The sequence below is a fragment of the Cibotium barometz genome, chromosome 36 (genome assembly GCF_041138505.1).
Source record: "Cibotium barometz isolate CiBa-2024 chromosome 36, ASM4113850v1, whole genome shotgun sequence".
In the NCBI taxonomy this organism is placed as follows: Eukaryota; Viridiplantae; Streptophyta; class Polypodiopsida; order Cyatheales; family Cibotiaceae; genus Cibotium; species Cibotium barometz.
In genome coordinates this window covers 17434738-17451277 of record NC_141081.1, presented here as the reverse complement: position 1 = coordinate 17451277, position 16540 = coordinate 17434738, and the positions used below count along the sequence as shown (strand labels likewise).

Sequence of the window (16540 nt, the reverse complement as noted above, 5' to 3'; positions counted from 1 at the left end):
CAACAGCTTCAGTTCCAGATTCAAGATTACCAAGATCACCTTAATTTTTCAGTGATGCCTTTGTCACATTATGACATGATACTCGGACAATCTTGGCTGTATCGATATGATCCGGTGATCAGCTTTCGTTCTCATTCAATCCAGTTATATCATGATGGTCGAGAGCTGGAACTTCGTGGCCTTTTTAGTGCCAAACCCATCAGTGTTGTGTCTGCCCTGCAAGTCAAACGCCTCGTCCGCAAACGTGACTGTACAACATCCCTGGTCTTGTTACGGGAGATTGAAGCAGAAACCAGTGAGCAATCTCAAGCCTCGTCATCAACAACTGCTTACTTGGAGCAACCCTTCTTTAGGCCTTTTCAGGATTTGTTTCCGAATGATCTTCCGACGACATTGCCTCCTCGTCGTCTTGTGGATCACCCGATTGATCTTATCCCAGGTCAACCTCCTCCAACCCGAGCTCCATACCGTGTTTCTTACTCTGAATCTCAGGAGATACAAAAGCAATTGCAGGAGTTGCTGGACAAAGGTCACATCCGTCCCAGCAAAAGTCCCTTCGGAGCCCCGGTTTTGCTTGTCAAAAAGAAGAATGGATCAATGCGGCTTTGCATTGATTACCGTGCTCTCAACAAGCTGACAATCAAGAACAAATTCCCTTTGCCTCGCATCGATGAGTTGTTCGACCAACTGCTTGGTGCTAAGGTGTTTTCCAAGATTGATTTGAAGTCCGGCTGTCATCAAATTCGTATCCGTAATGGTGATGAATACAAGAGAGCCTTTCGGACAAAATATGGCCATTATGAATTCTTGGTCATACCTTTTGGGTTAACCAATGCCCCGGCCACTTTCATGACCCTGATGAATGAAATTTTTGGGCCGTACTTGGACAAGTTTGTGATTGTTTATCTCGATGATATTCTGGTTTTTAGCCAATCTATGGTCGATCACAAAGAGCATTTACAGATTGTCTTTGAAGTACTACGCACCAATGTGCTGTACATCAACAAAAAGAAGAGCGAATTCTTTAAGAACCATGTAGAATATCTTGGGCACATCATTTCTGCTAATGGGATTGCAGTAGATCCTAAGAAGATTCAGGCGATTGTGGATGGGCCTTTGCCGCTCACCATTTCAGATGTTCGATCTTTCTTGGAACTTGCTAACTTTTATCACAACAAGGTGCATAAATTTTCAGAGATTGCTGCCCCTTTGACAGAATTGACAAAGTTGGACAAACTTCAGTGGTCTTCGGAAGCTGAGCAATCCTTCAATGATCTCAAGCATGCCTTGACGACAACCCCGGTCTTGGCCATTGCAGATCCCACCCAGCCCTTTGATGTAATGACAGATGCCTCAGATCGTGCTTCTGGTGGAGTTTTGATGCAGAATGATCGTGTCATTGCTTTTGACAGCAGGAAGTTTTCAGCCATTCAAAGCAGGTATCCTGTGTATGATAAGGAGTTTTTGGCAATCGTGCATGCTTATCGAACTTGGAGACATTATCTTCTTGGAGCAGATTCAATTGTACGTACAGATCATCAATCTCTGACGTACATTTTCACTTAGCCTGTTATGAACTCTCGACAAGGCAGATGGGTTGAATTCTTGGCTAATTTCCACATGATTATTCAGTATGTTCCTGGTCTTCAGAATGTGGTTGCAGATGCTTTAAGCCGCATGCCTCGAGCCATTAATTTTGCCATCACAGATGTGCAAATGGAAATCCGTGCTTGTTTCAAAAATGAGTATTTGACTGATAGAGATTTTGGAGATGCGTTCCGTGCTCTCAAATCTTCTAATCCCAGTCCTGCAGAAATGAACATGTTTGTAGCCTACATTATCATGGATGAGTTGCTGTTCTTTTTTGATCGCATTTGTGTGCCTCACAATACTTCATTGCGGAAGATTCTTATTCAAGAGCATCATGAAGTTCCTTATGCTGCTCACCCTGGTATCAACAAGACATATCGACTTTTGTCTGCTACATACTTCTGGCCTCAGATGCAGCAAGATGTTATCAAATTTGTCAAAGCTTGTCATTCATGTCAGATAATGAAAGCCTCTCGACAACTTCCTCAAGGGTTACTTCAACTGTTGCCAGTTCCCAATGAGAGATGGGAAAGTATCAGTATGGATTTTATCACCACTTTGCCTCGTTCATCCAAAGGGAATGCTCAGATTCTTGTGGTGGTTGATCGATTTTCCAAAATGGCGCATTTCATTCCTTGCAAGAAAGCTGCTTCAGTCCCAGATGTGGCGTCATTGTTTGTGCAACATGTCTTCAAATTGCATGGTTTGCCAAAGACCATCATCTCTGACAGAGATCCAAAGTTCACTGGACATTTTTGGACGTCTTTGTTCAAATCTCTTGGCACGAATTTGTTGTTCAGTTCAGCCTATCATCCTCAAACAGATGGATAGACTGAAAGAGTCAATCAAATTTTGGAAGAAATGATTCAACATTACATTCAATTCCGTTTGGCATCATGGGAAGATTATTTGCCACTGGTGGAATTTGCTTATAATAATTCCCATCATTCAGCAATTGGATTAACTCCATTTCAAGCAGCATATGGGCATACTCCTCTTGTGCCTACAAACTTTGTTTTACAACACAAAGTGGCGTTGGCAGATCAGTTGGTTCAAGAGATGCAAGATGTGCTTGTGCAAGAAGCCCGTCTTTCCCCGAGCATTTGCCCCTGGGAAGTGCAGTCACTGCCTCTGCCAACTCCTCAACAGTGAATGGTGTCAATAAGAGAGATTGAAGAAGGGGGGGGGACCACCACTCTCGTGTGTTGCCAGACCCCTCTCGCACGCGTCCATCACCTGTGGAGATAATGGGGCAACAGTGAGAAGAGATCTGAAGAAGTCTGTGTCGACAGCTCTCAAGGGGGGGGGATCAGAAACAATAGCTCCATCCTAGCCACGCAACTTGCGAATGCCGTCTCTCCTCCTGTGGGGGCCGACTACCTCAAAGAAATCCCCTGTGACTCTGTAAGCGGCTTGAGTCCAGAATGAAGCTCTGGCATGATACTTGTACTCCACCCTCCTCTCCTCAATGGATATAATCTCCGTGCGGGCGGCAGCTAGCTGACTCTCAATCCATTGGCTACCTGGGGATCTCTCCTGTAGTCGTTGTAAAGAGGCTAGACCCCTCTTGAGACTCCTCTCCTACTCTTAGAATCCCTCCCACCTGCTCTGGGCAACCTCCTGCAAGAAACCACTGATCTCCCCTAGGCCCACATCCAATGTACACGCTACAAAGCGTGAGATAAAGTCCAGACCTGCCCATATCTGCTCTATGTTGTTGCAGATCTCGGGGTCCTGAATGAGGCTGCCCGGAATCCTAGAGCTCGCATGCGTGTCATGCCTCCAGGGGTCCTCTAGGGACAAAATAACCGAGGCGTGATTTGAAAAAGTAGTGCCTGCCAAGATACCTACCATGCCCCCACGGTTGCAAGCCCACTCATCAACATAAAACCTGTCAAGTCTAGAGAGGTTAGGGCCGGTGCTCCTCCTATCCGATTGCGAGAAGCAAAGGCTCTTAGGGCTGCACCCAAACTCAAGAAGATGCCAAGGGTCCTGCCCCCTAAGTACCAATATCATCTCCTCCTAGGCCGAGTACTCTGCTCTTGAGACTGTGGCCGTGCCACCTCAAAGTTTGTCCTCTGTTGCCTCTATCATGTTGAAGTCACCGCCCATGCATCAGAAGTTACCCTGGGGGAGGGCCTCCCGGACTGTTCTCCAAAAGATGGCTCTACTTGTAGTGGCATTCGGAGCATAAACATTGAGGAAGCCAACGCTATCCTCTCCAATCAAGATGGTAACCCATTGTGCACACCCCGGACGATGACTCCTAAGCCTTCCATTGCTGACAGAAACTGCTCACTGATAGAGAGAGACTCTCCTCCCTGCATCCCTGAAGGGTTGAAGGATGGAGACCAGAAAGTGTGACTCATGCCTAGTAGAATCTTCCCACATCGGCGGGTGGGCCCCTCAGAAAGGTGATGCTCATGGAGGACTAGAAAGTCGATGGCTCCCCCAACTGTGGCTCTCTGAAGCTCTCCTATGAGGACGCCTCGTCTTTGAAAGCACTGAGCTCCCCCTAAACCTTGAATGTTCCATGAGACTACCTGCATTTCATTCTCTATGTGAGGTGGCACTAGCGGAACTGCCCTCCACTCGAAGAGTCTTGGGTGAGGGTTTAGATAGGGAATAATCACAATCGGTCCTGGGACGAAGGCGCGCCAAGTGGGCACGGATCTTGTCCTCCATGTGACACCACTCTGTCCGAGCGCGAGCATATGCATACTCCGGACTCCATCGATCACAATGGAGGTATCTGGAAGAGGGGGGAAGAGGTATTGCCGCAGAAGTATGCATGAACACAAAGTGCAACACCTCCAAGCTGGAGGCCACCATATCCCCATCCTGGTCTCTTTGGGTTGAGCCTCCAAGCTCCATCCTAGTCAAAGGCCATGGTGGCTGGGTGAGGACGTCGGTGATGCGAAGATCGTGAAGATGGTGGGAGAGCTCAATTTCCTGTCCTTGGATGGCGGTACTCAAGGGGAAAGAGAAGATCATTGTGCCATTATCGGGAGTGGTGGAAAACCACACATACCCGAACAGGGGCTACTGTCTCCTCAAATATATGTCCAGGGCGACCGACTCTGGGTCCCACTCCGTCCCTGGGCGACTGACTCTGGGTCCCACTCCGTGCAGGGCGACCAACTCTAGGTCCCACTCCGTCCCTGGGCTGCACTCAAGGGGAAAGAGAAGATCATTGTGCCATTATCGGGAGTGGTCGAAAACCACACGTACCCGAATAGGGGCTACTGTCTCCTCAAATATATGTCCCTTTCGGCAGACATCGGAAGAAAATGTAATCCACAAGCTGCCCCAATATCCTGGGGGGGCCCACCTGGGGACTCTGGCAGGAGAGCCATCACCGGGGAGGCGGCAATGGTCATCTCAATAGGCTCTGAGAAACGGTGAATCAAGCGGTGAACGGAGCTCACCGAGCTGTCTCCGCTCCGGGTTGGGGGTTGCTGGGGGGCGACGGGAGTGCTCTGGAGAGGCGGTGGAGAGGTTGGAGAGGGGTGGTGTTGGGAAAGATCCAAAGGAAAGGGAGGCTGCAGGGAGAGGCTCACCGGGGGCTCGGTGGGGTTTGCCCGGGTTGGGGGTTGCTGGGGGGCGACGGGAGTGCTCTGGAGAGGCGGTGGAGAGGTTGGAGAGGGGTGGTGTTGGGAAAGATCCAAAGGAAAGGGAGGCTGCAGGGAGAGGCTCACCGGGGGCTCGGTGGGGTTTGCCAACCTCATTGGGCACTGAGGGCCAGGGGGGGAATCATGGCGAGGGATCGGTTGCCAAACCGGTGGGGCTGAGGGGGCTCTCTCCGTGACTCGAGGGGGCCCGTCACCAATGGGTATGTGCTGAGATAAATGCTCAAAACGTTTCTCTGATAGAACCGAATCCTCCTGAGCTCTGCAAGCTTGGTACATGTGGCGGCGGTGCTAAGCTCTGGTGATTGGTTGACGGCCCGAGCACGAGCCAACCGTACGCCTCTGTGGCGTATGTGTCACTTGCAATTGGGACTTGCCTCTCTCTCTCTCTCTCTCTCTCTCTCTCTCTCTCTCTCTCTCTCTCTCTCTCTCTCTCCTGGGGAGGATCTAAACGTGAAACGGGGGGGAAACCAATCGGAGGCGGTCTCTTGGATTGCTACCGAGGGCAAGCTCTGGCTAAATGTCCCATCTGTTTGCAAATGAATCATTGACCTGGAAGGTCTGAATACTCCACGCGCTGTTGGATGGGGTTGCCCGGAGGCTAGGAATAGATATACAATGAGGCAGTGAATCCGGTGAGGCCACACAAATGCGGAGGGATGGAATCCCGGCTGCTTGTGTGAGGGCCGAGGCAACAGTGGAGGGGATTCCATCACTCTCCCAATGGCACCACCGATCCCCGGGAGAAGAGGAAGGTATTCCTTCCTAAGACATGGGAAGCAAACTGTCACGGGGAAGCCCAACACGCCAGCCAGCCAGAGGGTCAGATGCAGGATCGAAGCCGTGCTGCCACCGCGCAAAGAAGTCATGCGCCATACGCAATGCAAGGGAGCTTAGCTGCATGACTTGGTTCGATGCCGTTGACGAGTTGAACTCCACCTAGTAGTATCCATGCCCCAGAGGGTGAATGTCTTTGATCTTTGCAGGCTCACCAATGAGGCTCGCCTATAAAAGATCCCTGAGTTGTCAGCGCGCAAGGCGGCTACCAACAATTTCGCAAATCAGTGTGGAAGCCTCTAATGTTGCAACAGTTGTTGCGAGAACCTGAAGGGCTGCTTCGGAAAAGGAGATGCAAGCAACGACGGCCTCAGTCGGGGATGATGGAGCGGCTGCCATCATGAAGTCCTCCGGAGGGTGAAGACTAGAAAATACTGAGGCTTGCCGAAATGAGAGACACCCTGAAGAGCCTAAGAATCAACCCGCGAGGAAGGGGAAACAAGGAATCGGGAAGGAAAAGGGGAGGGAGGGGGGGCTGATGTGGGAGAAAAAAGAAGAAAAAAGGGGGGGAAGGCGGAGAAGAGGGTAGGCTGAAGCAAAATCGAAAAGAGGGGGTGTGGGTGCAGAAATGCGAAGAGGGGAGGGGAGCGCAGAAATGCGTGAAGGGGAGGAGGGGGTGTGCAGGAAAAATCAAACCGGGGGGGGGGGCGGGGGGTGCTGGGAGCCCAAGGAGCGCACGATGTTTGCCTGTACAAATAACCCTGCTAGAGTAGGTCCTATTCAGTAGATTAGTGTTCAGGTACATAACACGAGGCGATCGAGGGCACCCAAATTTATGACACTCGGTGCATTTGCACCATTTGGGGAGATATTATTCATACCCTTATGGCCACGTGGGCCCATATATAGGGACCTTCTAGATCAGCGCAAGCAAAGTACGTTTTCCTCATAGGATCATCTCTTTAACTCCTGGGATTGCAATAGTTTTATCAGGGTCTGGAGCCAAGCCTTCGGAAGAGATGATGTGACCTAAGAGAGGGTGCCCTGGACCACCAAGAAATGACACTTAAAGGGGTTGAGGCATAGCGAGGAGTGACACTAGGCAAAAACTAGAGTTCTCAAAAGACCTCTAGTCGAGAGACAAGGTGAGTGCCTGTGAAATGAGAAAAATCGTCAATGAAAGTGCGGAGAAAGATGAGGAGGTACTCCCTCAAGATATTGGTGACGAGCTGTTGAAAGGTGGCCGGAGCGTTACACAGCCCAAAGGGCATCTTGTTGTAGACGTAGGTATCCCATTTTGTGACGAAAGCCATCTTGGCGCAATCGTCCGGGTTGATAGCGACTTTAAAGCTGTACAGGGCATGCCCGACAACATCCTCTAAAACCCGATCCATGAATGGAAGGGGAAATCCATCATTGATGGTTGCTTTGTTGAGAGACCGGAAGTACACACAAACACGGATTTTGTTGGTCTTCTTCTTGGGAGAGATGATGATGGGGTAAAGCCATTCGGAGTGTTCCATTGGGGAGATGATTTGGGCGTCCTCCATCTTTTCCAGCTCCACCTTGACAACCTTTGCATACTTTGGGTGTAGGCCCGCCCAAGAACAGGTCGAGTTCCCTCCTGGAGAGGTATGGTGTGAACACCAATGTCGGTTGGAACACCTTCCAAGTCCGTGTATGTCCAGGTGAAGACATCTTTATAAGATTGGAACACCTTCCAAGTCCGTGTATGTCCAGGCGAAGACATCTTTATAAGATTGGAAGAAGGCGGCAGCTTGCTCAAAGAGGCTAATAGGATGGGACGAGGCTTCTTTGAAGTGCCTAGATTGAAGTTGTGGACGGGATCTTGGCAAGATGGAAGGTTAACTGGACTTGGAACACCTTCCAAGTCCGTGTATGTCCAGGCGAAGACATCTTGGACAACACGGACTTGGAACACCTTCCATGTCCGTGTATGTCCAGGCGAAGACATCTTTATAAGATTGGAAGAAGGCGACAGCTTGCTCAAAGAGGCTAATAGGATGGGACGAGGCTTCTTTGAAGTGCCTAGATTGAAGTTGTGGACGGGATCTTGGCAAGATGGAAGGTTAACTGGTTCCCTTGTCTCAGTTGCTTCGGAGAGGAGAGTGGGGTTGCGGGCCAGCTGGTGGTAAATTGGGAAGGTGTTGTAGTGGTCTTCCATCCAGGACCTAGGACACTCCCCCACTGGAAAAGTTGGTGCTTCCACAGGCACTTGTGGTGGTTCTCTCTATTGGGTTAGTGGGGAAATGGTCAGGTTTGTGGTTGGGGGCGTGTCGGCTTGGAGCCCTTTGTGGCAACCCGTGATGGGTTCTCCTAGGCCTACAACCTCATAGTGCTCGGAGGAAGGGTTGGTGGGTCAGTGGGAAAATGGTCAGATTTGTGGTTGGGGGCGTGTCGGCTTGGAGCCCTCTGTGGCGACCCGTGATGGGTTCTCCTAGGCATGCAGCCTCATAGTGCTCGGAGGAAGGGTTGGTGGAGTCGCTTGGTACCTCTGTGTGTCCACAATGTAGGATGTCAGGCCTTCCGCCGCTTGGAGCCAGTCAAGGAGTTCCGACTCATCATCGTGGAGAACAAGGCCTTCTTTCGTAGGCCAAGAGGTGGTCTTCGGAGAGTTGGAAGATGAAGTGGGGGCTATTGTGGTACCACGGATCCCCTGGTCCAGACCTTCCTCCAATTTTAGCTCCAATGGGCCATGCTCTTGAGGACTCCAAAATCGGTCAAAACCCCAATCGTGCAGAACACCTGTACTCCGAAGCCATGGTCGACCAATGAGTAATGAGTAGGCCCCTCTGACTTCAGGAAGCCAGATCACCATAAAGTCAAGTAGGAATGAAATCTCCTGGATAACTACAGTGACACCTACCAGGCCGATGGGGTCACCTCTCGTTGGTCGGCCATCCGAACACAGAAGTTGGGTGGTCGTGTCACCTTGAGACCTATTGCATGGAGTGTGAATTCTGGCATGAGATTTATGCCAGAGCCACCATCAACAATTGCCCTGGAAAGTGGGGTACCATGAATCTCCACAGAGAGGCGGGGGCTCCGGTAGTTAGTAAGGGAGGGATTGATACGGCTGATACCCATGCAACCGGCAATCCCTAAAGGGAGTGGAAACCCACCATACGGCCCACCATACTGCCCACCACTAGAATTGGTTGGCGTTTCATTGAGTTGCTTCGGTAGTGCATTGAGATATTGTCGGACACTGGGGCTAATCTAGAGAAGATCAAAGAGGTTCACTGACATTGTATTTTCCTTGAGTAGATCCTCCACGGAGAAAGGTGCAAGCTGTGGTTTGGAATGTGGGAGGGAGGGTGTAGGTGGTTTGTCCGACACGGAGAGTTGGTTGGCGAGGTCCTTGACGGCTTGCAAGAAGGACTGATCGATGACTATGCGGGGGAGTGGAGGAGTGTTATCATTGGGCTCATCCCCCATTTGCTCTCTAGGCATGGCCTTCCTTTGTGATTGGGTGACCACTATGGCGGATCCTCATGAGTGGGTGGTGTGGATGTGACGAACACACCAAGGGTGGGAGAGGAAGGGGGACAAGTGGATGGTGGATGTCCTACTGAGACTAAGTGGGTGGTACGAGTAGGGCATGTGAAATCAGAGGAAGTGGATGCCCTTTGCTTGGGGCAATCCCGGGTATAAACATCCTTGGATTCTGGACACTGCATGCAAGGCGGAAAACCTTCAGGAAGGGGGCATCGGTTTTGGTAATGACAATATTCCCTGCTTATGTAGCAGACATAGTCATAGGGAATGGGCATTTTCAGACTCGGGAATGTTGGGGATGGCAGCATCTTCCCATTCCCATTCCCGTCCCATGTCACTCTATAGTCACAGGGAATGGCCATTTTGAGGTCTTTCCCGTCGCCGTTCCCATTCCCGTCCCATGTCACTCTATAGTCACAGGGAATAGCCATTTTGAGGTCTTTCCCGTCCCCGTTCCCCGTCCCCATTTCGTGTCCCATGTGACTATGGTAGCAGAGGACGGGACGATTGCGGGGTTGGGGGGGATGAGTAGGACGGTTCATGGGAGCTGCTGCGATGGTGGCTGGTGCAGGAGGATTAGAAATGAGTGGTGGGAGGTAGGTCACCTGAGGAGTAGGTTGGCAAGGGAAAGGTGTAGCAATGTCAAAGGTTTGTGGAACAGCAAGGCCGCTGTAGCATAATGGACTAGGTTGGGGGTTGTCGAGGCGGGGTGATGAGCTTGTTGCTGATGAAATTGACGGAACCCCTTCAAGTAGTAGCAATCTTTGTGTTCATGTCCTTTTTCACAAAAGGAGCATTCTTGGACGGTGTGTCCAAGTGACTAGCATATAGCACACCGAAGGCCCTTCTTGGCTTCTTGTTGAGTCTTCAATTACTCAATCTCCCTTTTGAGTTGGAGCAAGGTACTTTCCTCGCTTTTAGGTTTCTGGCTCACTTTGAGTGCCTCCAGTTGCCGCTTCAGTTGAGCCACCGGGTCATCCAGTGATGTCACCGTTGGATGTACAAAGCCCACATCACATTCAAACATGAGTTGTGCATTTTCAAGTTGAGAGGCTAGCTCCTGGAATTTGAACAATGTAGTTGGTGGGGACCAACTCTCCCGAATCTTCTGTTGGGTGGACCTGGGTACGGCTTGTGTCGCCCACTGACGCACTATGAAGTCGCCAAGGTAAGTCGGTAAGCGGGCCACCAGCACTGTGGTCCATGTCATGAGTTCCGACACCCTCTCCCCTGGTAGCAGTTGTAGCCTCCCGAGCTGCTGGAGAATATGGTCCTCATAGTTACCAAGACGGAAAGAAGGTGCAGAGGAAGGTATTCTTCAGAGAGTGGTCTAGTTTGCAAGGAGAGGTGGAAGAGGGTCCCTAGGTGGTACGTAATTGAACCTCTTCCGACTATAGCAGCGTATTGAGAGACGACTTTTGGATGGGCTGATGGGACTATCATGGGAGCGTGTATTGGGCATGCAGAGAGGACGCAATGCAGAGATAAGGGTGAGCTAATAGGACTCCGAGTTTTGAGAGTCCCACCGGACATGCCAAATTTTAGTGTACCTGTAGAGCAGGGTTGATTGCCTGGCACACTAATTGGTGGCTCTTCTCTGTGGACAGTATGTCCAGAGTCCTCGATGCTCACAATGCGACACAGTAGACACTATGGAGCGGAACACAACACAAGCGACAAGACTGCAAGAGGAACAAGAAAACTTGCACTACTCCAAGAACATTTTTACATGTCCTTCACTGTACCGTGCACACTCAGCAGAGGTCACAGTGAAGAGGACGACACACAGCTCAAGTTGATGACAAATGACTGCAGCACACCTAGGCTCAGGCTACAAAGTGGTATGAAGGATGAAGCATCAAGGATGTCCTTCAGGATGAGTCGAGGGACCATTTAATCAATCCGGCGAGACGGGTTGAGTCAGTGGAGTAGGTGGCATCTCCTATCTTTGTTAGATGCCCGTGAAGTGGCAGCCTTTGGTAGGATCTTCTATCTTTGGGAGATGCCCGTTGGAGTGTCAGTCGGTGCCTTCAATGCCGGTGCATGCACCGCTCTTTGTGTCCGTTGTGGCACGCCTCCTCTTTTGATGGTCTCCGAATGCGCCAGGCCCCGGGGTGGTACTCTAGGTTGACCCACTGTGATGGTGTGATGGTGTTAACAGTGTGGCAATGTGACACTGTTACGGTGGTCTGTTCAGTGTGGGCACCCTTGGTGGCTAAATATGTAAAATGAACTCAGCCATAGCAGCAGGGTACTTGAGCAGGTCACTCACCAACCATGTGGCATTTGTGCTAAAAAATGAACGTGTGATAATTCAAGATTGGCAAGCCTTGAAATTTGAAACGTTTTCATACTTATCATACTTCCAAACATTTTGCACGCATCCTAACACAACTGAATTATTCACAGAATGTGTTAGTGCATTGCCATCTGGATTTGAATGTTGCATGCCCCATTCTCGATATAGTCTTCATTTACAATTCTGCCCACCCATTGTAGGAAGAAACTTTCTTACATAGGAAGATTGCTTTGTTCTTGATGTTAAATCGAGTTTTAAATTTCAAAATGTAATAAGTTATGATGCAGTGGTTGGTTTGCAGAACATAGGGAAAAGTTGTTTCTTCTTCGGCCAAGTGACTACAAGCACACGTTTCTGCACTCTCGGTTATTCATGGCCGAAGACAATGCGAATAGTTCTTTTAAGTACAATGAAATAGATGCATGGAAAGCTGCTGAGGTACAAAGACAAATAATGAATCACTACAAGCTTATGCAAATGGAAATTAAAGACATTATGGACAAGCGTAAAGTTCTTCGAGGTCAATTGGCTGGATCACAGATGATGATAGAGCAGGTAGTGTTACTTTTTACAGATAAAAGCTGACTATGTTAGTAGATCTCCTATCAAGGTCTGGCCAAAGCTCCTAGAGGCTTGTGAAAAAAGGTAGGTACAAGCATTTGGTTTCATTTATATTTCTCTTACTTAAGGGTGTTTTGGCACTTCAGAAATTACTACTACTAGAACAAGAACAAATCATAATTGAAACAGCCGACAAGGAAAAGAAAAGGAACACAACACCCCAACAAACAGCTGAAATCCCATCTAAGGACCCTTATCAAGGTACGTATCATTTTTTGTAGATTAGCTTGGTGTGTCTCGGGATAAATTCGAAACTTCGAAAGTTCATTTAGTGTTTTGTGACAGCTGGCCTCAAACATTTACTTGTATTGTCTAAAATGTACATAGATAAATGGATAAAAACGAGCCTGTTTCAAAGATCCTTCAGTTAGTTGAAAAAAGGTGTCCGCACGAAGTAAACTACAATTCTCATGAGAGGTAGACAGAACAACCTTATGAGGAGGTCAAGAGTTTATTACAGGTGGACCTATGGATGTGTTAGTCCTGCGGGAGCAGTAATCAGATATGCCTCAGTGTGGTAAAACTGACAAGATCCTTTCTGGACACACTATTTGGTCCTATGCAAAGGGGACCAAAGGTGGGGTAAACATTTCATTGTCATCGTCACTTTTGCCTCATGTTATTGGTCATAGTATTATCATACCTGCTAGAGTACTATGGATTATGGTTATGCAAGAGGGATAGAAGTTGGGTATCTTGAATATCTATGCACCTAATGTGAGGGGAGAGAGGGTGGCCCTCTGGGACACCATCACAGAACTGCTTCCCCAGGTTGACCATTGGATTCTTGGAGGTGACTTTAACATGGTTGAGCAGCCCTCTGACAAAAAGGGTGGCCGTGAGGGTAGATCACACTCTTTGGAGAGAGCCTCTTGGGAGAGATTCAAACTCTCTATGGCAGGGATTGTTAGACATAGGAGGATTTCTAGAGGAGGCCTAACTCTTTATCTTACTCATGGCATAACCATAGAAGCGGGGATGGATGCATCTTTGCACGGTTGGATAACTTCTATGTGGATGACTAGGGCCTAGATAGGGGAGGTTCTATAGCCATCTTTCATGGTGCTACCAAGTTAGATCACTGCTGCCCGGTTGTCTTGTGCCTCAGGGAACTTGGGAGACATAAGGCTTCACCTTATCACTGGAGGTAAGAGATATTTGGAGGTTTTGTGATGATCCTGACCCCTGGGAGAGACTTGCTTTGGCCTTGAAGAGGACTAGCCAGCACTATCACTTTGTCGCTTTGGCCAAGAAAGAAGAGGCTTTGGACAAGGAGCGAGCTATCAGATGCAAACAGGTTGGCTGCGAGGTTGGCTGCGCTTCAGAGGGAACATGAGAAGCATCCCGAGTCGCCTGTGGGTCCCAGATCTCTTGTCCACTCTTAGAGGTAAGTTACAGGTGGCCATTGATAGGTGGGCTGAGATCGCATTTCATGCTAATCATGCATTTTGGACACAGATGGGTGGCAAATGCAACAAACCGTTCTTCTCAGCTCATGGACCTATGCACAGTAGGGACAGTTTGAGATGCTTGGAGCATTCTTAGGGAGAATTCCACACTAAGCCAGATAAGGTGAGGAGGATTGCCTCAGACTTTTATTAGGTCTTGTTCTCTGCAGAGGCCCACTCTTTGGATAGAGATGTTGCACAACATAAAGTCTAGGCTGAGACTGGGCTAGCATGGGAGCGTGTATTGAGGAAACAAAGAAAAGAGGGCACGAGGATAAGAGAACACAAGGTGAGGTAAGAGGACTCCAAGTTTTAAGAGTCCCACTAGGCATGCTAAATTTTAGTGTACCAATAGCAAGGTTGGTTGCCCGGCACACTATAAGTGGTGGTTCTTCTCTGGACAATATGTCCAAAGTCCGACAAAATGTGATAGTTTAAACAGATTTGAATTTAAGCATAGTACAAGAATATTGTAAAAATGTATTACTGACAGGAAGCTGTTACATGCCCCTCACTGCAGCGTGCATACCCATCAGTGGTCACAGTGACATGGACAACACACAAGACGGAACAACACTGTGACTACACGACTCAATGCAGAAGACGAGATGACAATGACGACCCGTTGAGGGATGAGCTGAGGAATAATTTTAATGGTTCTTGTGGAGGAGGCGGAGTCGTGCACTCCTATCTTTGGCAGATGCCAATCGGGGTGGCAATGTGGTCCCTTCAATGCCGAGTGTCAAACCTAAATTTAACATCAATTTGTGTAATTATTTAAAATCAGACCTGATGAGCACAAGCTTGGCCCATGGTACGACCCATCACCTAGATAATCATCGATCTGTAAATACCCATAAAGAGCTTCAATACATGCAACCTCTGCTTCGATTCCGATTCAACACAACCCAATCTCGCCCTAGCCGTCATATTAATTATGAAGAAGCCCACTTGCTAACTATCACGCTATGAGGTCTGGGTATAATATCATGTCACATCAAGAAGATCTTGACTGCCATCTACCCATGCATATATCATTCATTGGTGGTCTTGGCTCCCATGTATCCATTGGTGGTGCACTTGAGGAGATCCATTGCTGGATGATCCACCAGGATGGTCCAATCGGGACGGTCTAGTGTGGGTACCCTTGTTGGCTATAGGCTTGAGGTGATCCCAAGCTCTGATTAAATTGGCTGTAAATCATTCCTCGAAGGAGGAGCAGAGGCGACATGCATGGGACTTTGTGAAGATCCACCTCACACTGAGGGCCCAAGGTCCACTAAGAGACAGGGTGCGGGCTCAAATCCAAGCACATAGAAAAGCTTTCCCATGGCTCACCCCTTGGTGGAAGGCCTCAAACGATCAGCTTGCCTAGAAGGGCTCTACGATGATGAGGCTAGATGATAATAACCCGCCAGGCCACCTTGGACCATTCGGGCTAACTGTTTGTCCTTGCCCAAGGAAATCCCGGATCAGCCTCTGCACCTACCGGAGGCATGCCCGGAAAATGCCCAATAGGAAGTAACGTACCACATGGTGGCCATGAGCACCTTTTTGGCCACTACCACACGTGTAGTGAGGGAGATCCACGTAGTGCTCCAGTAAAGGAGCTTCTTTCAAATGCTCAGAAGTAGAGGGGAAAGCTGTTGCTCTGGTAGGATATCGATCCCCACCTGACAACCCAAATATTTGACGGGTGTGCCGCTGGGTATCCACTGAAAAGATTCAACTAGATGCCAAGCTGGGGTGGGCTAGGATCCAACCCAGAAACCAAATGCCTTGTGCCAGTTGATCTGAGCGCTTAAGGCCAAACAGAAGTTCTCAATTGCCTGTGCAAATCTCTGAAGATTCCGCTCTTCTCCTGTGAGGTCGGCGGCTATATCATCCACAAACTCTAGAAGCTCCTCTTGAGATTTGATGGGCAGACGAAGGCCCTGTAGTCTTGTCCCCTGAGCAGACAAAGAACTTTTCATCACCTCTGCAACAAAGAGGAAGAGGAAGGGGGCGAGAGGACAACCTAAGAAAATGATCTGGTGATCAGAAATCTGTCTCTTGTGGCCCTCTAAATAAGGACCTGGTCGTGGGCGGCGGAACAAAGACTCCTCGATAACATCTCCACTTTTGGAGGCGACCGCCACGGCCCTCTTCCAACAGGAGGATATAGCAGTGGTGCTCTTGGACTTTGAGAAAGCCTACGACATAGTGGATTGGGCTTTCTTAGCACCGTGCTTTAGATGGGATCCCTGACAGGATGGATCCGGGGATGCTTCTATCCTGGATGAACCCTGTCTGTGTGCCATGAATCAGATCTGGCTAATGGCTTTGGTGAGGATTTTGAAGGCATTGCCAAGGAGGGTGATGGGACACCACTTACATACATCCAAACAGTCACTTACATACCTCCAGATCTGGCTAATAGCTTTGGTGAGGATCTTGAAGGCACTGACAAGGAGGGTGATGGGGCACCACTTACGTACCTCCAAACAATCACTTATGTACCTCCAAATTATCACCAACCTCCTTGGTAATCAAGTGAATGAGCCCCTCTGAGAGCCCCTCCAGCATGTGGCTAGTGATCATGATCTCATTGAAGGCTGCCTAAAAACCATCCTGCATGAGGTCCCAATGAAGAAGGACGAGGGAGACTGGTAGGCCGT

At 49.2% G+C, this 16540-nt stretch overlaps 1 protein-coding gene across 4 annotated transcripts in view; it reads left to right on the top strand.

Moving 5' to 3' along the window:
• LOC147617550 (uncharacterized) overlaps positions 1 to 16540 on the top strand; it is a 69210-nt gene that overhangs the window by 31973 nt on the left and 20697 nt on the right. For 2 of the 4 annotated variants that reach the window (XM_086775820.1, XM_086775822.1), the window contains 2 exons: positions 12116 to 12369; positions 12504 to 12636. In XM_086775820.1, coding sequence (XP_086631946.1) covers positions 12116 to 12369; positions 12504 to 12636 — 387 coding nt within the window. Of the gene's footprint in view, positions 1 to 12101; positions 12370 to 12503; positions 12637 to 16540 lie in introns of all 4 variants that reach the window. The other 2 variants (XM_086775819.1, XM_086775821.1) reach the window with 2 other exon arrangements.